Source organism: Geotrypetes seraphini, chromosome 9, assembly GCF_902459505.1.
Source record: "Geotrypetes seraphini chromosome 9, aGeoSer1.1, whole genome shotgun sequence".
In the NCBI taxonomy this organism is placed as follows: Eukaryota; Metazoa; Chordata; class Amphibia; order Gymnophiona; family Dermophiidae; genus Geotrypetes; species Geotrypetes seraphini.
Window position 1 is genome coordinate 115,359,749 of NC_047092.1, and position 20,700 is coordinate 115,380,448.

A 20,700-nucleotide genomic window follows, 5' to 3' on the forward strand; every position below is an offset into this window, starting at 1 on the left:
CTCTCCGAGATTCTAATGAAATTCTTGGAGAGAGAGGGAGCCAGAAGGCCTTGAGCATGCACAGATGCTCAAGGCCCAGCCCAGCAGAGATCAGCAGCAAAAGGCAGGCTCTTCCGGCACCGGCATGTCCTGTGGGTTGGTGCTGCGTGCTGGTGTCAGATCGCAGTAAGGGTTTGGATTTGGGCAGGTGGGCGATGCTGGTTCGTGGATGGGAGGGGGGCAATTACGGTTCTTGGGGGTAGAGTGGAAGTACGCCAGTGGCCTCGGGGGTGGGGGGTCTTTTTGGGGTGGGGTGGAAGCGAGCAGCGCTGGTGGACTCGTTGGGGGGATGTGGAACCAATCAAGCGAGTTTCCCTTACTTCCTATGGGGAAACTCGCTTTGATATACGAGCATGCTTCTGGAACTAATTATTCTCGCAAACCAAGGTTCCACTGTAGTATGATTTCAATTACCCCAACATTGACTGGTTAAATGTTACATTGGGGAGTGCTAGGGAGGTAAAATTCCTAGACATCATAAATGACTGCTTCTTGGAGCAACTGGTCCAGGAACCGACAAGAGGGGGAGCTATTTTAGATTTGATTCTTAATGGAATGCAAGGCATAGTACAGGAGTTAACTGTGTTGGGTCCACTGGGAAAACAGTGATCACAACATGATCAAATCTGAGCCAATACTAGCAGCGACATTGCAAAAGAAATCTAATGTACAGGTGTTTAAATTTTGATAAGGCAACTATGATAAAATAAGTAAAATGGTTAAAAAGAAGCTAAAAGGATCAGTTGCAAAGGTTAGGACTGTAAACCAGGCAAGGATATTATTTAAAAATACCATTGTAGAAGCCCAGACCAGATGTATTCCACGTATCAGCAAAGGTGGAAAGAAGAGGAAATGAGAGCCGGCATGGTTAAAAGGTGAAATGAAAGAGGCTATTAAGAGCAAAAAAAAAAAAAAAAAAATCCTTAAAGAATGGAAAAAGGATCCAAATGAAGAAAATAAGAAGAGGCACAAGAACTGGCAAGTTAGATACAAAAGCATTGATAAAGAAAGCTAAGAAAGAACATGAAGAGAAACTTGCAAAAGAGGCAAAAACTAAATTTTTTTAGGTACTTCAGAAGCAGTGCTGCAGGGATCTGTATTGGGACCGGTGCTATTTAACTTATTTATAAATGATCTGGAAATTGGAATGACGAGTGAAGTGATTAAATATGCAGATGACACAAAACTGTTGAAAGTTGTTAAAACGCATGTAGATTGTGAAAAATTGCAGGCAGACATTAGGAAATTGGAAGACTGGGCATCCAAGTGACAGATGAAATTTAATGTGGACAAATGCAAAGTGATGCACATTGGGAAGAATAACCCGAATCATAGTTACTGGATGCTAGAGTCCACCTTGAGGGTTAGCGCCCAAGAAAATGATCTAGGTATCGTCGTAGACAATATGATGAAACCTTCTGCCCAATGTGTTGCAGCGGCCAAAAAAGCAAACAAGATGCTAGGAATTATTTAAAAAGGGAAGGTTAACAAGACTAAGAATGTTATAATGCCCCTGTATCGCTCCATGGTGCGATCTCACCTGGCGTACTGCATTCAATTCTGATCTCCTTATCTTAAGAAAAAGATATAACAGCATTTAGGAAGGTTAAAAGAAGAGCGACTAAAATGATAAAGGGGATGGAACTCCTCTCGTATGAGGAAAGACTAAAAAGGTTAGGGCTCTTCAGCTTGGAAAAGAGACAGCTGAGGGGAGATATGATTGAAGTCTACAAAATCCTGAGTGTAGTACAATGGGTATATGTGGATCGATATTTCGTGCCGTCAAAAATTACAAAGACTAAGGGCTCCTTTTACTAAGGTGCGCTAACATTTTTAGTGCGCACTAACTGCGCGCTTAAAGAAAAATACTAACACAAGCATTAACGTTTAGCGCACGTGGCAACGTGCTAAAACTACTAGCACACCTTAGTAAAAGGAGCCCTAAGGGACACTCGAAGTTATAGGGAAATACTTTTTTAAAACCAATAGGAGGAAATACTTTTTCACTCAGAGAATACTTAAGCTCTGGAATGCGTTGCCAGAGGTTGTGGTAAGTGCGGATAGTGTAGCTGGTTTTAAGAAAGGTTTGGACAATTTCCTGGAGGAAAAGTCCATAGTTTGTTATTGAGAAAGACATGGGGGAAGCCATTACTTGCCCTGGATCAACAGCATGGAATGTTGCTACTCCTTGGGTACTAGGGACCTGGATTGGCCACCGTGAGGCTACTGGGCTTGATGGACTATTGATCTGACCCAGTAAGGCTATTCTTATGTTCCGCTCCTACTATTTATCATTTCTATAGCGGTGAAAGGTGTATGCAGCGCTATACATTTAAGAAGCCATAGACAGTCCCTGCTCATTAAAGAGCTTACAATCTAATTTGGACAGACAGGATATATTGTAACCAGTACTGTGGGCCAACCGGGACTCTATAGCACCTTCAGTGGTTACAACAAATAATAGCACTAGCGTGTGACTCGGACTGGAGTCACCCTGCAGGCCTGGATTGACACCAATTAGAAAAACAAAAATCACAATCCTCTCAAAAGGTTATAAATCAGAATGCTTCAGTTTTATTCCTTCCAAACATAAAAATCAGGAAAATCATGAATCCAAACAAACAGGTAAGTAGACCCTAAATCTTCAAGCAGTCCAAACTTCAAACAGTCCAAACTTCAAAAGAAAGAGCAACAAATAATCCAAATATAAAGTGCAAACTGCTTTCTTCTTATTTCCTGAGTTTTTCACACCACTGAGGTTTGGCTCACCTCAGGGTTTACGGCAGCCTGCTCCCAAGCAGGTTATTCAGTTCAAAATTACAATAGGGTTCAAGATACTGGATACCCTATACTCAGTGCTACTATAGTGAAGCCTCTGGCAGTCATGCACTAAACTGCCAGGCAAAGGAGAGTGTCACAGGTTTGCTTTTTATCTTGCTATAATATAGCCTCAAAATGCCCTCCCAGGTAACAGCAAACCTCTCCCGAATCAGACACTATCAGCTTCACAAAAAAGGCAAAAACAGCAAAAGAAAAGAAAAGCAAAAACCCAAAAGGTTCAGTTTCAGCACCCAGTCTCTTTCAATCAAAGCAAGCTGAAAACACACTCACTGTTTCCTCCAGTTAGGACTTGCAGCTGGTGGAAAGACCAACCTCCATGGTTTCTTCACCAGTACTTATTTCCTCAGGCAGGTTGTCCAGTTCCATCGGGAGATCAGACTCAGAAAAGACTTCATCCAGCATTTCTCCGGCTTCCTGCACCTCCATAGGTGAGGCTGGATCACCCCTGCTTGGCCCGAGGAGACTCTCAGGGAGGAAAGGTCTCAACCTTCTCCCTAGCCTGCCTGCTTGTAATCTACTGCTGGCTTTTGTATGTTTGGGACACGCCCTAACCTGGCTGATTCAGCAGTCCTCAAGGCAGCTCTAGAGCTCCTCTTGTGGTGACCTGAATACTGCTGGTCTAGTGGATTATTGAGAATTTCAGGCTCCCCCTGGTGGTCAGCCTGAGAATCAGCCAAATCCACACTGGGACAGCCTTTACACACTCCCTTCCGGGTTTTACTAGGGGTCCTCGCAGGAGCTTTAGCTGGAACCAGGGCAGGCACGATGCCTGTCTGGTTACAATATAGGGTTGGGGAATTTCTTGCAAAGGACTCATGAAGTCTGTTTCAGACATAAGACAAAGCAAGATAGAAGGGATGGAGTCTGGAGTTGGCAGTGATAAGAGGGATGTAACTGATGAATGGAGTTCACGGGGTGGGATGGGGGGAGCGCTGCAGAATGGATGCACTTGTAAGTCAGTTAGAGGAGTTTGAGCTGTATACAGTATGGATGGGGAGCCAATAAAGTGACTTGAGGGATATTGTGAGTATAGCAGCTCTGGCGGAATATAAGTCATGCAGCAGAATTTTGAATGGATTGAATGGGGAGAGATGGTTGAGTGGAAGAGCTGAGAGAAGCAGTAGTCTAAGCGAGAGGTGATGAGTGTACATAAGGGTTTTGGCTGTGAGCTCAGAAAGGAGAGGTCGGATTTTGGTAATATTATAGAGGAAAAAGCAACAGGCTTTAGCGGTTTGTTGGATCTGGGCTGAGAAGGAGAGAGAGGAGTCAAAGAATACCCAGAGGTTGCAATGTAATGTAATTTATTTCTTATATACCGCTACATCTGTTAGGTTCTAAGCGGTTTGTAGAAAATATACATTAAGATTATAAATGAGAAGTAAGAAGGTACTTAAAATTCCCTTACTGTCCCGAGGGCTCACAATCTAACTAAAGTACCTGGAAATTAATAAAGAAGAGAAAATAAAGATGGTTGAAAAAAGAAAAATTCTATGTGAACTTATAGGATGGAAATTAAACTGACAGTGAAGAACTGTATGAAAAATACATATGGAATGCAGTTAGAGAGGGTAGGTTACAATCTATTTATGGTATTTGTTTAATTGGAAGGTGTTAAGGTGGGTAATTTGGGGGGAGGTTATCTGAAGGTAGGTGAATCTTCTGGAGGTAAAAGAGGAGGGGTTAAGATATTTGGATGAATTTTTTGAAAAGCAGGGTTTTGATTTCTTTTCTGAATGTTTTGAAGTTGTCTGATATTGTCATAAGATTAGAGATGGAATGGTTGATTTTTGCTGCTTGTGTTGCCAGAAGGTTGTCAAACATTTTCTTGCGTTGTGTGCCTTTGAGTGGGGGGAAGGCGAAAGGGTTCGAGGTTCTTTTGTGTCTTGAGGTGGAGATTTGGTTTAAGCGGTTGTTTAGATAGGAGGGGGAAGAGCCGTGTAATGCTTTGAATATCAGGCAGTGGAATTTGAATTGGATTCGTGCAATGTGACAGGACAGGGACGAGGAGAGTGTTGTCCATAGAAACAGAGAATGGGGGAGTGGGGAGGTGGGTTTAGATGGAAAGATAAAGAGCTCAGTATTAACCATATTCAGTTTTAGGTGGTGGTGAGACATCCAGATGGCAATGTTGGACAGGCAGGCTAAGATTTGGACCTGGATTCCTGAAGAGTTGTCTGGTATGGAGAGGTAGATCTGAGATTCATCAGCATACTGGGCCATGGTGCGCCCTCACCTGGAGTACTGCGTCCAGCAATGGTTGCCGTACATGAAGAAGGATATGGTACTACTCAAAAGGGTCCAGAGAAGAGCGACTAAGATGGTTAAGGGGCTGTAGGATTTGCCATACAGTGAAAGATTAGAGAAACTGGGCCTTTTCTCCCTCAAACAGAGGAGATTAATAGGGGAATGATCAAAACATTCAAGGTACTGAAGGGAATAGACTTAGTAGATAAGGACAGGTTGTTCACCCTCTCCAAGGTAGGGAGAACAAGAGGGCACTCTCCAAAATTGAAAGGGGATAGATTTCATAGGAACGTAAGGAAGTTCTTCTTCACCCAGAGAGTGGTAGAAAACTGGAACACTCTTCTGGAGTCTGTCATAGGGGGGAAACACCCTCCAGGGATTCAAGACAAAGTTAGACAAGTTCCTGCTGAACCAGAACATACGCAGGTAGGGCTAGTCTCAGTTAGGGAGCTGGTCTTTGACCAGAGGGCCGCCGCGTGAGTGGACTGCTGGGCACGGCAATTCTTATGTTCTTATGTTTTCATGTATTAACTATTTCTTGATATCTTGGATCCTATTACCGATAATTTGTGGTCTGTATTAACATAATCTTATTTTCCTGATGTTTTTATTGTTTTTTTCATTTCTGTAATTTCATTATCATGGATAGTTTGAAGTGATTGTAGAATTGAAATATTAGAAAAATAAAAGTACTTTTGTTTGGCAAGCAAGAGAGTAGGCTGGAAGGATGTCAGCAGGAATTTGGAGGAAAGAATCTGCATATAATATAAGTAAATCACTTTGGTTATTCCACAGAAAGGCAGTACAGTTGTCCTTCCATGTCTGCGGATTCAACCAACCATGGACCCAACCATGGCTCTATCAAGTCCCCTGTCCCTGTTGTACCTTCACATCCTGTCTTCAGCTTTGCTGGGCCCCTGCATCTACAGTAGAAGTTGTACTCAAAGGCTACAGCCTACACCGGGCCTTTCTCTCTGACCCTTCCCACCCAGGAAGTTGCGTTAGAAGGGTCAGGCCAGGTCAGAGAGAAAGGCCCAGTATAAGCTGTAGCCTTGGAGTACGGCTGCTGCTGTTGCTGAAGGGGCCTATCAGAACCAAAGACAGGAAGTGATGGTACACCAGGGCTGGGAATTTGATACAGATTGAGCTGTGAGATGCAGATCATGTTGGGGGAAGGGAGATGAGGAGGAGGAGAAAGAGGAAGGGAATTAGGAGACTTGAGCATCTGCAGATTTTGGTATCTGCAGGAGTTCATGGAACCTATTCCTTGCGGATATGGAGGGCTGACTTATATATAAAATCCATGACCTCAATGCACAGGAGATGGGGAGGACAGACAAGATCTGAGTAAGGGCAGAAGTGGCTCTAATCTCTCTCTTCTCCTAGCCCCAGTTCCTCTTTTTAACAGCAGCTGACTCAAGGTCAAAATCTGCTTTGGGACCTATTGATTAGGACATTCAAAAGGGCTCTTCCTAAACCTTTGGGCTCTAGGCATATGCTTAGTTTGTCTATGTCTTAATCCTGCCCTGCAATAAGAGTCAATCCTTGAAAACAGATCTTTCAGGAAAAATTCAGAAAGCCTAAAAGCTGGACATATAGCAAAACCAGAAACAGAGAACCAGGAGCCCCAATATTTATCGCCTCTGTTTACCATACATGGTGTGACCTCAAGCAAGGCACTTGACTTCCCTACACTAGGATTTATTGTCTATTCTGAGCTTTTGAGGGCAATGAGACTACTATATAAGACCATTCTCATACTTACAATGTGGACTGATCTCATTAGACATTTATGATATTTCTGTTATATGAATGTTCTACTGTGGCTGTTTTATTTATAATTTGGATTTTGTTCATACCTTTTTCAGTAGTAGTTCAAGATGAATTACTGTACATGCAGGTATATTAGGTATTCCCTGTCCTTGGAAGGCTCACAATCTAATTTTGTAACTGAGGCAAAGGCGGGTCAAGCAACTTGCCCAAGACCACAGGGAGTAGCAGCAAGACCTGAATTGGGCACCCTAAAATGTGTTCAGCACTCCAACTAGTAGGCGATCTGATACTTTTTTAAGCCATTGCTATTACTAGGGTTTAATTTGCCTATCTCCAAGTTTACCTCATTGATTGCATTTTGTGCTTACATCTAGGGCTCCTTTTACTAAGCTGTGATAGCGGATTTGGCGTGCGCTGAATTGCCGTGCACGCTAGACCTTAACGCGTGCGCTAAAAACGCTATCACAGCTTAGTAAAAGGAGCCCTTATTCTTTTTACCATTTGGTTGTGCTATTAACATAATACAAGTTGTTTATATCAAGCTCTAACTATTGTACACTACCTTGCAACAGGTATTACATTTCTATCTATCAATCAATATACATCAGACTGAAGGCTGTAAAGTTGTTTAGATCTGGAAACCTATATCAAAGGAACTGTAAGCCTCAATTCACTGCCATGGCAGACCTAACTTCTATCTGCAATGGTGATTTTCATCTGGATCTCCAGAGAAAGTGGCATTTATGCTTAAGTTAGGTACCTTTTTATAGAATATGGGCCTTTATAATAATAATAATAATACAGTGGTACCTCGGTGTACGAGTGCACCGGTTTGCGAGTGTTTTGCAAGACGAGCAAAACATTTGCAAAATCGGTGCCTTGGAAACTGAGCATGGCTCGATTTACGAGCACCCCCCCGCAATCCGGCCCCCCCCCCCCACGATCCGGCACCCCCCCCGCCACGATCCGACCCCCCCCCACGACACAACTGGGCACCCCCCTGCCGCTTCTTACCCTCATCTGGGCACTCTTGAAGATCGGCCTCCTCGTCTGCTGGGCCTTGAGCATCTGAACATGCTCAAGGCCCAGCAGACGAGGAGGCCGATCTTCAAGAGTGCCCAGATGAGGGTAAGAAGCGGCGGGGGGGGGTGCCCAATTGTGTCGGGGGGATGTCGGATCGTGTCGGGGGGGGGTCAGATCGTGGCAGGGGGGGTGCCCAATCGTGGCGGGGGGGGTGCAGGTTCTAGGCAGGGGGGGTGCCGGATCGCAGGGGGGGTGCCTGATCGCAGGGGGGGCCTTCGAGGGGAGCAATGCCGGTTCTCGGGGGGGGAAAGCATCAAAGCGAGTTTCCATTATTTCCTATGGGGAAACTCGCTTTGATAAACGAGCATTTTGGATTACGAGCATGCTCCTGGAATGGATTATACTCGTAATCCAAGGTACTACTGTAATTTATTCTTATGGCCAAAGCCATAATAGTTCGAGGCGGTTTACGATAAAAAGTACTGGACAATCAGTAAAAAAATGCAATACAAATCATCAGAAATACATACAAGATAAAAAGATTTAAAAATTTAAAATAGTGAATCATTAGGTTACAAATCAATCAAACAACTGTGTTTTTACTAATTTTCTAAAAGTAAAATAAAATGGAGCATGCATAATAATATTACCCAGCCAGTCATTAATTTTTCCTGCTCGAAATGCAAGAGTTCTATCCAGAAATCTTTTAAAACGGCAAGCTTTTACTGTTGGGTATGTAAACATATGGATTCTGCATGTAAGTCTGTTAAAACGGTCTAGAAAAAAGTGAGAGACCAGGTACGCAGGAGCCATACCAAATATCGATTTCAAACAGATACAAGAAAATTTAAACAAAACTCTTGCCTCCATTGGTAACCAATGTAGTTTTTGATAATAGGGAGTAATAGGTTCCCATTTTTTCAAACCAAAAATCAGCCAAACTGCTTAATTTTGAATAACTCGAAGTCTTTTCAAGATTTTCTTGTATGTTCCCAAATAAATAATATTGCAATAGTCAAGCATACTTAAAATGGAAGACTGAACTAGCAGACGAAATGATACTACATCTGGGGATAGCAGACAGATATTGTCACATGTGGGTGACGCCATCCATGGAGCCTGGTACAGACAGTGCCAAAGTGCCAAGTGCCAAAGTGTACTGACACTTTAAGCTTTGCGAAGCTTCGAGACTGCCTGCACCATGCATGCGTATGTGCCTTCCTGCTTGAAGTCGGCTTGCAGTTCCTCAGTGAGCAAGCTGAGAAGCCAACTAGGGGAGATGGGAAGGATGTGAGAATATCTGCCTGTTGTCACTGGATAACACCTGTTATGGTAAGTAACTGTGCTTTATCCTAAGATAAGCAGGCAGCATATTCTCACATGTGGGACTCTCTAGCTTACTGAAATGGGATGGAGGGAGAGTTGTCCATTAAGATGAAAATAAATTCTGTAACACTGCTTGGCCGAAATGACCATCTCATTTGGAGTAGTGAGACAGTAGTGAGATGTAAATGTATGAATTGAGGACCAAATAGCTGCTTTGTAAGAAAGCTATTGAGGTTGCCTTAGCTCAGACTATGTGTGCTGTTACACAACCTTCGAGTTGCAGCCCAGCCTGAGCATGACAAAAGGAGATGCAGGCCGCTAACCATGAAGAAATAGTTCTCCCAGTGACAAGCAGGCCCAATCTGTTAAGGTGACAAACAGTTGAGGTGAAGCCCTATGTGGTTGAGTCCTTTGAATGTAATAAACCAAGGCGCGCTTACAGTCCAATGTGTGAAGAGCAGTTTCTCCAGGATGAGAATGAGGCTTTGGAAAAAATATTGGAAGCACAATGGATTGATTCAGGTGGAATTCCATGAATTTTGAAAGAGCTCTGAGAACCACTTTATCACGATGAAATACTGTAAAAGGCGGGTCGCAAACCAATGCTTTACATTCACTTACTCGACGAGCAGAAGTAATAGAGATCAAAAAGACCACTTTCCAAGTGAGATACTTAAGATGAGTAGATACCAGTGGTTCACATGGCGGTTTCATCAGATTGGCTAGGACTACATTAAGATCCCAAACACCTCTGAAGGGGGCTTGAGCAGAGGTTTGAGGTTGAAAAGTCCTTTAATGAACCGGGATACAAGCGGTTGAGTGGCCAGGAAAGGAACATGGAAAACACTAATAGCACTGAGGTTAACTCTGACTGAAGTAGTCTTAAGTCCAGAGTTGGATAAATTGAGGAGATAGTCCAACACTGAAGGAATATAAGAGTTTAGTTTAGTTTATCATCATTTCTAGCCACCTTCATCCAAGGCAGGTTACAAAATGTACAAACATAATAAAACAAGGATGAAACATTCAAATCATGAAGGTTACACAGGAGATGAAGCGTGTCCACTTATGCTGATAGCGTTGCTGAGTAGAAGGATTTCTGGAAGCAGCTATGATAGCTTGTACTGAATCAGAAAGATTAAATTCTGTTGAAATTAGACCAAGAGGTACCAAGCTGTTATGTGCAGCGACTGAAGATTGGGATATAATAGAGATCCTTGACTCTGAATGAGTAGAGATGGAAAGATCTGCAATGGAATTGGATTCTTGGCACTCAATTGAAGTAGAAGGGGAAACCAAGGTTGCCTGGGCACCGAGGAGCTATCAGGATCATGGTTGCTGACTCTTGTTTGAACTTGACTAATGTATTTAGAATGAGTGGGACTGATGGAAACGCATAGAGGAATTTGGCTGTCCAATCCAGAAGAAAAGCATCTGCTTCGAGATGATGAGGAGAGTATTATCTGGAGCAGAAGTGGGGTAGCTTGTGATTATGGGTAGACACAAACAGGTCTATCTGAGGAGTCCCCCAAAGAGGGAAGATGTGGCGCAAGACTGCAGAGTTGAGAGACCACTTATGAGGTTGGAGACATCTGCTGAGATTGTTTGCAAAGGCATTCTGTTTGCCTTGCACATATATGGCTTAGAGAAATATGTTGTAGACTCAATGGTGAAGAAAAACAAAAAAACAATTTGAGAAAGGACCCGAAGGCCGGCCTAAAGAACTGGCCAAGAATATAAAGATAATGAAAAATGCTATAATAAGGTAAAACAAGAAAAATATAGCCGAAAACAAAAATACTGCTGATGAGAAGGCAATTTTGGACAGTCCAAAAAAACAGAACTTCTTCATTCCATGGAAAATGAAGAACTGAGGAACTGCGAGCCTACATCAGGTTTCAGGTTTTTTTGATAGTATCACTTATAATACTTCTAAGCGATGTACAATTAAATTGGGATACAATATTACAAGTTAAGAACATACCAAAACAAATAAGGGCCAACATGATACAAAAGGATCAGGGGTAGAATTACAATAATTATAGGAAAAAAACAAACATGGGAAGCACAAATTGGGTTAACAGGGAGCCTCCTGTGATTCTTGTTTCTTTAGGAAGAAACATTATACATTTAAAGATTTAGGGCTCCTTTTACGAAGCCACGTTAGCAGTTTAACGTGTGTAATAGCGTGCACTAATTTGCCGGCTGTATAATAGTGCATGCACTAAAAATGTGCATGCTATAAAGCCGCTAACCAGCTTCGTAAAAGGAGCCCTTAATTTTGAAAGGCTTCTCTATATAAAAAGGACTTCAGGGAGCTCTTGAAGCAATCGAGATTTCGTTCTCCTCTGAGATAGGAGGGTAGTGTATTCCATAGCGATGCAGGCAGTCTTGAAGCTTCGCAAAGCTTAAAGTGCCAGTACACTTTAGCACTGTCTGTACCGGGCTCCGTGGATGACATCACCCACATGTGAGAATATGCTGCCTGCTTGTCCTAGGATAATATATTTTATGGTATTTGGAGAAGATCTTTGAAGGACATTCAGTCTATATCTACTTGTCCTGGAAGGTTCAACTTATCCATAGTTTTCAGCACTTGCAGGATTAAAAGTACCAAAGCCCAAGCCAGCAGGGTAGCATAATTGAGCCAGGATAGTATATACAGGGGATGGGAGGACTTCAAAAATATTCAAAATGCTGACTATACCACCACATCTGCGTAACAGGGGAAAGAAAGCAGAATTTAGCTTTCCAGCACAAACAAGCAATCAATCTTGGACTATAGTGGAAAAGAAACATATAGTAACCCTATATTGGGGATCCTTATACTGCCATAGCCCAAATTGCACATTATTTTGGGGAGGCTGCTGGACTGACTTTCCTCATGGCTCCAAGATCTGGGCTTTAGCCTAAGAGGAGTCAAACTCTGGGACCATGGACAGCAAATTTTGTTATGCAACTTTGTAAGTGACTACCGTACATCATGCAGTGGGAATGCAGCTGTTAATATTCCTTCATTCAACAGTCTGTCTACCCCAACTTCTCCTCGTTTCTGCTGTCCATAGGGGGTGCGGGCCAGGATTTCATACAGCTGCAGAGGAGAGAGGAGAAGCAGACACATTGGTTTGGGGGTAAACACAGATGTGACAGAACATGAAGGGAAGAAGAAAAATTTCTGAGTCCTTTCTTCTACAATCAAGATCACATGACTGCATCCTAGCCAATGCAACAGCAGCTGAAATTATTTATAAAATTCACTTTGCAGTTAAGATTTATTTATTAATTTATATATGTCACCCTATTTCTAAAGAAAGGGTCACTTATAATATATATACATAGAGGCTGACATTTAAAAAAAAACAAACCAAAAAAACCTGTGCTAAAAATTTAGGAATCCCTTATTTTCAGCTAAATTTAGAAACCTAATTTTCCAGCTGAAAATTGGCTTAATGGATTCTAAAATTTATGCTCTTAAATTTAGGACCTGCCCATATGCCTAGAATTAGGAACAGGGAATTGTTGTCTTAGACCACTTGAATATATGGAAAAAAGGTCAACAACCAAGTTGTAAGTGATACCTTTTTTGGACTTATTTAACCCCCCCTCCCTTTTTTTTTTTTAAATAAAATTAGAGTGATTTTTAGTGCCAGCTGTGGCAGTAACAACTCCGATGCTCACAGAATTCCTATAAGCGTTTAGAGCTGTAATCGCCATTACCGATGCTAAAAACCACACTATGGTTTTGCAAAAAAAAAAAAAAAAGGGGGGGGATGGAGTGGTTATTTTTCACTTTTCAGGTCAGTGATGAAATAATGCAGATACACTAGGTTTAAATAATACAAACTTATTTACGTAGGTTTAAATTTTCTGCATATATTGGTACAACTCAGTTAAAGGGCATGGGAGAATAGACAGAGATGATGAGACAGTAACACTTTACAGACAAAGACCCTATACCTGATAACAGGCATCAAAGCCAATGTCTTCCTTGAATCCTCAAAATGTTTGATCATTCTAATTTTAAAGTTTTCTGCCCTTTAAATCTCTCTATTCTGAGGCCTTTAAGGGAGTGATTTCCTTTGAGAAATGTTCACCTACTTAGAGCTACCATTCATAGGTATTTGGTATACAATGCTTGCGGAGGCTAAGCCTCCCCAGCCACAATCATGTCTGCCATCTTCTCTGCCTCCCTCCTGCTGTTACCTCCACTGCAGCTGCTTTTCAACACCAGCAGCAAAACAAAAGAAAAGAGGTGCAGGACTGCAGCCTCTATGCGCATGCTGCTGAGTCTTCCAGTCCCACAACCTCCAACATCAACTTCTTGTTTTGAAGTGGATAGGACTGGTAGCTGTGCTGCTCCTGAGAAGCAGTAACAATTGGGGAACAGTGTGGGGGAAAGGGTAGAAAAGAAACACTAGTTGCAAGGTGTGGGGTGGGGAGAGAGAGGGAGGAATAGAGAGAAGGGAGACTGACTAGAAAGAGGGAAGAAACATGGGGGAAAGGCTGGATGGAAAATGTGAAGAGAGAAAGAAAGGAGACAGATGTAAGAAAGGAATAGAGGACACATGCTGGCTGGAAAGGATACAGAGAGAGAAGGGAGATGCTGCATGTCAAGGGTGGTATGAGAAGGTAGATATATGGCATGGAAAGGGAGAGAGAAGGGAGATGGAAGAGGGAAGAGGAGAAATTCTGGATGGAAGGGGGAGATGCTGGCTGGAAAGGGAGAAAGAGAGGGAGACTGGCTGAAAGGGTGAAGAGAGAGGGGGAGATGCTGGAAGGAAATGGTGGAGAAAGAAGGGGAGGCAGCTGCTTGATGGAAGAGAAATGAGAGGAGAAATACTAGATGGAAGGTTGAGAGAGAGGGGGCAGGTTCTGGAAGGAAAACGAGATGATAGAGAGGGTAGAGACAATGCTGGATGGAAGGGGAAGAGGGTGAGATGCTGAATGAAAAGTGGGGGGGGAGAGAGGGAGATGCTGGGAGTGGATGGGGAGAGAAGAGAAGAAATGCTGAATAGAGGGGGAGAAAAATGGAGATGCTGGATGGAAACAGAGTAAAAATAAGAGGGGAGATGCTAAATGGAAGGGGAGATGATAGTTAGTGGGGAAATAAGAGAAAGGGGGATGTGAGAGCTGGAGTAAGAGAAAGAGATGAAAAGCTGTACTCAGACACAGTCAAAAGAGGGAACTGAAGATTGAATAGTAAGAATGAAAGAAATAGAGACAGAGGCAGAAAACTAAATAGAAAAAAGCCAAAAGGAAAAAAGATCAATGTTGGATATGGATATAATGACGGAAGCTGATAAGAAATGGGGGCCATGGCTGCTGCTACAGATACTGCCTCATGACTGAAATCCAACCACTTTTCTGATCCAGAGGTGGAGATTGCAATGCTGAATATGAGAGCATAAGAGATTCTAATGTGATCACTCAGACTTTAACACCTCGACCTGTGAGCATGACCTGAAATATCTGGAGTAACCTAGTCTACTCTGGTCACCGCTTTCTTAGGAGAGCATAGAAACAGTCTTGCTTGAAGTGAAGAGTTTGCCATATATTTGTTAGCAAGCCAATAGGCTGCAGAGGCAGGCGGAACCAGTAGCATAGGAGACACCAACTTTCCATCCTATTTTTCCCTGCGGCATATTGTCTAGCTAAGGAATGTCTGACCAATGGTGTCTCCTAAACTGCTGGTCCTGCTTCCTTTGTAGCTTATTGGCTAGGTAAGGAATGTCTGACCAATGGACTGCAGGATGAGACATGAGGAAAATGGCCATTTTCCCGCGGAAGATTTTTTCAAGCAGTTGCTCTCTTTCTAAAGATATTCCCCTGACGCAGCCACTTGGCAAAACAGGGCCTGTTGGGAATACTGAGTTCATTCTTTGAAAAGTGTGTCTGGTTCCGTATTGGAGTAACGGATATTTATTTCCACTGCTTGTGGGAGATGAATGGAAGATAAGTGCAAGTTTTTACAGTTTTTTGCTGTTTTTTTGCAGTTTAACTTGTGTATTTTAAACTGTATCTTTGTGAATCTTTTCCATGGAGTTTTTTGACCTGGGATGTGTTTTGTATGGCAGTTTATAACTGAACATATAGTTTCTTGGTTGTTTCCTTGAAACACTGAGGTCTTTTTCTCCATGTTAGTTACTTGCCTTTCAGCCTGTTTCCTTCCACTATTAGCAGCTTTATTCTGAATATTTGTTGGTTATTTTTTTGATATTCAGCTTTTATACTTTTTGATAAATTGTTCTTAAGTTCTTCCATGCAAGTAATGCATGTTATACACACAGAATAGGATTTTTATAAAATGGCAAATGGACATACACACAAAAGTAGATGCATAGAAAGGGTGTGCTCAATTTTATTTGGACTGTGCATAGGAGTTTCTGGGAATAGAGCAGCTGTACATTTGCACATAAACACTTGCGTGCTACTAGTGAAAACTATAAGGGTCATATTCTATAAACGGCACTGTAAGTTAGGCTGCGGTAGGCCTCCTAATGCTGCCTAACTTAATTGTTTCAATTAGCTTTAATCAGCACGGTAATTAAATGCATCATTTAAAAACAATTAAAAAACTGTTATAAAAAAAAAAAAAGAAAAGTAGGCACTGGGAAGCATCTACAATGTAGGTACTGGATTTACATCTACAGCAGGACACCTAACGGTGCCTTATGCCTAATTTGGCATGGTTAGGGGCATAGCGAGACTTGGGCGCCATTAGATGCGATTCACTAAAGAATTCAGATACCTGCAATACTGGCCAGTGAAACGCTGGCCTACATTGTCTATGTATGGATCTCAAGCTATTACTCCTGATCTGCTCATGCTCCTCCCATGGCCATGCCCCCTTTTTGGATCTGCATGTAAAATTTAAGTGTGGATCAAAGCATCTAAAGATGTGCATGCAAATTTCAGTTAATATCAATTAGTGTGGAAAATCAATTAGATTATGCACGCAAATTGGGTACACTCCCATATTTGAACACACAATTTTAAGCACCATATATAGAATTAGGGCATAAAAACTGCGTGCCTATCCTTAGATACTCACTATTTGATGACGTTGGGTGTTAGTGAAGAATGTATTATGGTTATCACTCCCTAAGAACCTGAAGAAAAACATAAAAATAAATTGTGAAGTTATCATCATGCCATACCCTGGCTCACCCTTACTTTGCTTCAAAGGCATCAGCAGTAGCAAGCAAGCAGATTACAGGGATTTCCCCCTATGAAAAAATATTATAATAATCTGGGGGTATAAGACTGCCTTTTACATGCACAAATAGGCATTTAGGCCCTCTTATACTAAGCTGCGGTAGTGGTTTTTATTGTGGCCCAGGGCACTAAATGCTCTGATGCTACTTCAATGCTCATAGGAATTCTATGAGTGTTGAAGCAACGTTGGAGCATTTAATGCTCTGGGCCATAGAAACCTCTACTGTGGCTTAGTATAAGGGGGAGGGGAATGTTATACCATTGCCTGTGGGTATATGCAGTGGCTAGTAAGGGGGGGCAGGGGAAGTGGTCTATCCCAGATGCCGTGTTAGTGGGGGCACCAGCACCCATCCTCCCTTACTCCCTCTACTGTGCATGCACGCCCATTCCCTTCCCTCATACCTCTTTAATGTTCCTGGCACGAGCAGCAATTCCAACTTGCTGCTTGCACCAGCGTCAGCTCTTCCTCTGATGTCACTTCTTGGACCTGTGCATAGGAAGTAACATTAGAGGAAGAGTCAAAGCCATTATACATAGGTACAAGCCTGACTTTGCCTCTTGTGCTTCACTAAAAGTTGAGAAGACTTCCAGAGTACTTGGAATCCTGTTAGACTCATAAGAACATGAGAATTGTCACTGCTGGGTCAGACCAGTGCACAGCAGTCCGCTCCCGTGGCGGCCTTTAGGTCACAGACCAGTGCCCTAACTGAGTCTAGCCTTACCTGCGTACGTTCTGGTTCAGCAGGAACTTGTCTAACTTTGTCTTGAATCCCTGGAGGGTGTTTTCCCCTATAACAGCATTCCGGAAGAGTATTCCAGTTTTCTACCACTTTCTGGATGAAGAAGAACTTCCTTATGTTTGTACGGAATCTATCCACTTTTAACTATAGATAGTGCCCTCTTGTTCTCTCTACCTTGGAGAGAGTGAACAGCCTCCCCCCCACCCCTCACTATCTACTCTACACTATCCTATAGACCCCAAATCTCCAACCTCTGGAAAAAAAATTATACTATTTAAAACAATTAAGACTTATCAAACCTTACTTTTACATTAATCATTTTGCAATTTTGGTCCAAATCAACCAAATTACTGTAACTCCCTCGATGCAGGCAAAACTTCTACTCAGTTTAATAAGCTTCAAATGATTCAAAGCCGGTTTAGTGACCATCGTTAAAGGCATGGTAAGTTTTGAAAATCCTGCCTTCAGTACCCAAGCTTTTGTTCCTGACTCTTTCATGCTGCTGAAACTCCAGAAGAGAGGAGAACCATATAAGATGGTCTTCCTGTTTGACACAGGAAGAAGAAAAAATTACTCCTAGGACCACAATGGTATTTATTTATTATTTATTTATTTAGATTTATATCCCGTCCTCCCAGTAGCTCAGAACGGTCTACAAGTAAACATACACAGTGGAAGTAATTAGACAAATAAGATGTACAATAGGTTTAGATGCTTGGACATACAAGACTGTGCAGTATTTATCAGAGTACAAACAATTTTTCAGAGTACAGACAATTTATCAGAGTACAGACTAAGAGAGGACTATACTGAAATTTAGGGAGAAGTTAAACAGGGGAGAGAAGAGAGAGGTGGGGTTTAAGACTGAGGGAGACCTTTAGTTGAAGAGGAGGGTCTTTACCATTTTACGGAATGTCAATAAAGAGTTCTGTTGCCTGAGTTGGGGGGGAGTTGATTCCAGAGATGTGGGATGAAGTGGCTGTAGGTATGCCACTATGTAATCAGCAAAAATTGTTCCAGTTTGATATTAATCTCCAAAAGTCATCAGGAGAGGGTTAGATACTCGATCCTCAGAGGGTGAAATTACTCACAGGTTCAAGTGAGCAACACTCACCGAACCCCGATCTTCACTGGATCAAAACCGTATCTATTTTTCTTTTTAACTATATATACTTTTTAAACGATTTTTCTTTTTTATCCATCAATTGTTAATTTAAATAATTTCACTTAACTTGCTAGTTTATACAGGGGAGCGCCTCAACCAACATGTCCATGTTTCACACGCTTTCCTCAGGGTCGAGGCTCCCTATTGTTTCTGCAAAACATTTGAATATCAAACATTACTCCTAAAATTATGATATTCTTTGAAGGATCAAGTATCTAACCCTCTCCTGATGACTTTTGGAGATTAATATCAAACTGGAACAATTTTTTCTTCATATGATACGATTGATGTTTCCAGTTGTTTGCATAGCCACTATTTCATAGTACTATGTAATCAGCAAGCATATACATTGTTGCTTTCCTGAAAACCTAATCTGCCAGGCAGTGGCATAGCGAGGGTAGGAGGCGCCTGGGTGGTGGCACCCTCCTGTGCCCTCTTCTACGCCCCCTGCTCCTTCCACGCCCCCACACCACACTCATCATGCCTTCGCATCCCACCCCCAAAACCTCTTTAAATCTTCACCAATGTGAGCAGCTTCTCTAGCCTGCTGCTCACACTGGCTTTCCCGCTGATGTCATGTCCTGTCCCTGTAACCTGGAAGAGATTTCAGAAGGAGCCAGGCCAGCACAAGCAGCAAGCTAGAGTAGTTGCTCATGTTGGCAAAGATTTTAAAGAGGTATGGAGGGACAGGGAAGGGAGGACACAGCGTGGTGTGGGGAGCAGAGAGGTGCCAGCACCTCCACCAAGACAGTGTGCAGACCTGTCCATCGCACACACACCCCTACTTACTATGCCACTGCTCCCAGAATAGGATTGAGAACCACTTATTACAAAATACTTGTATTTAATATGTAAACTACTTTGATTAGACTACAGAAAGGCAGTGTATCAAGAATCAAAAAACAATAAACAATTTGATTTGAACAAGCAGAGAAAAACAGTTTAATATCTCCTTTGTCAGAAGACTATCAGCAAGTAGAGCTAGGCTGTTTTATATGTTTTGATTCTAATACCATTATCAGGCAGGAAAACAACTTTTAAGAAAATACATTTTCTATTATTTTCCAGTCACATATGATGTTAGACTCTCCAAAGAAAACCTATGGAAAGTTTCTTAAAAGACCCAGCCCACAACAACTCCCATACCCAGAACATCACCCCCTCCCTATCCCCTTTCCCGAGTTCATAACAAAGCATCTCTCAAACCTGTCCAATCACATCTAATCTATCCAAACAGTCCATTTTCCACACTGGATTCCACATCTTCCAGACTGTTAGCACAATGAGCATTTCTCTGAACTGGATTGGCCACTAAATGACCTATTAGCTTTTAATGTTTCTGACAATCTCAGTACAAAAGTAGTTTGCTGAGTGAGATAGCTTTTTTTGTTTTTTTTTTGGTTAACCTGTATGTGAGTCTTCAGTATTTTGGGGCATCCAGCCTAAGTTATATATGTGGTCTTCTTGTCCCAGCATGCTTGGAACAGGAAAGAAACAGCGGGGAGCTACAGCACTATAGTTATTTTGCTGGTGGGGTTTGGCATCCCTGTCAGCAAGGTAAAAGGGGGTGCTGGAGTTTTAGAGGGGGCCTGTGTCCAAAGTGGGTTCCCAAGACCCCCAATGGCTATGCCACTGTCTCACCTCCTTAAACAGCTTCTACAAACCAGCTTTCTCCACACGTCTTCAACCCTGAGCTGCTCCTTATATCTGTCATGCATAGCCTCCTTCACAAAATAGAGTCATCATTACCTTAATAACAGGAGTCCAATCTATTTTGTGCCAAAACATTTTGCAATGTTTCTCCAAACCATCTTTCTTTTGTATCAATCCCAACAACCTTTTTCTCTTCCTCTCATTCCTTTCAGCAGTAATAGCAATGAAATGCCTTCTCAAATTAGCCAACCCCATATATCATATGGACCTGATGTCGGTCTGTAGGTTATCATTAATTACCAAAATACTTCTCCCACTTATTGTTGATGTCACACATACCCACAACCTGTAATAAAGAGTGATTCAACCTCCATCTACCCTTACTAGCATGTTATATCCCCACTGCAATACCAGAGGAAACAGTGAATTATTTTAAAGTGATATCACATCAATTGTAACAGTTTTGAATTTTCCATTATTTGGCTTTTGTACTCAGGTACCACATATCAGTACAAGATTAGGATTGGTAAGGGTCTGAAAAAGATAGTCATGTTCAAATGGGTTCTGAAGGGACACGTATCATGAACCTTGATAATTTTCCTTAGGCATTTGTTGTTTAAAGTTGTAAGAAAACCAGGCCCTGTTTGTCTTTCCTTCCTTGAAGAGAATACAAGGACATGA

The 20,700-nt window shown here is 42.2% G+C and overlaps 1 protein-coding gene across 2 annotated transcripts in view; it reads right to left on the reverse strand.

Moving 5' to 3' along the window:
- The window catches only part of ANO7 (anoctamin 7), a 454,465-nt gene that overhangs the window by 315,571 nt on the left and 118,194 nt on the right, over positions 1–20,700 (reverse strand). For both annotated transcript variants that reach the window (XM_033958099.1, XM_033958098.1), the window contains exons 7-8: positions 16,298–16,355; positions 12,227–12,337 (exon numbers count right to left, since the gene is read on the reverse strand). In XM_033958099.1, the coding sequence (XP_033813990.1) occupies positions 12,227–12,337; positions 16,298–16,355 (169 nt within the window). The remainder of the gene's footprint in view (positions 1–12,226; positions 12,338–16,297; positions 16,356–20,700) is intronic.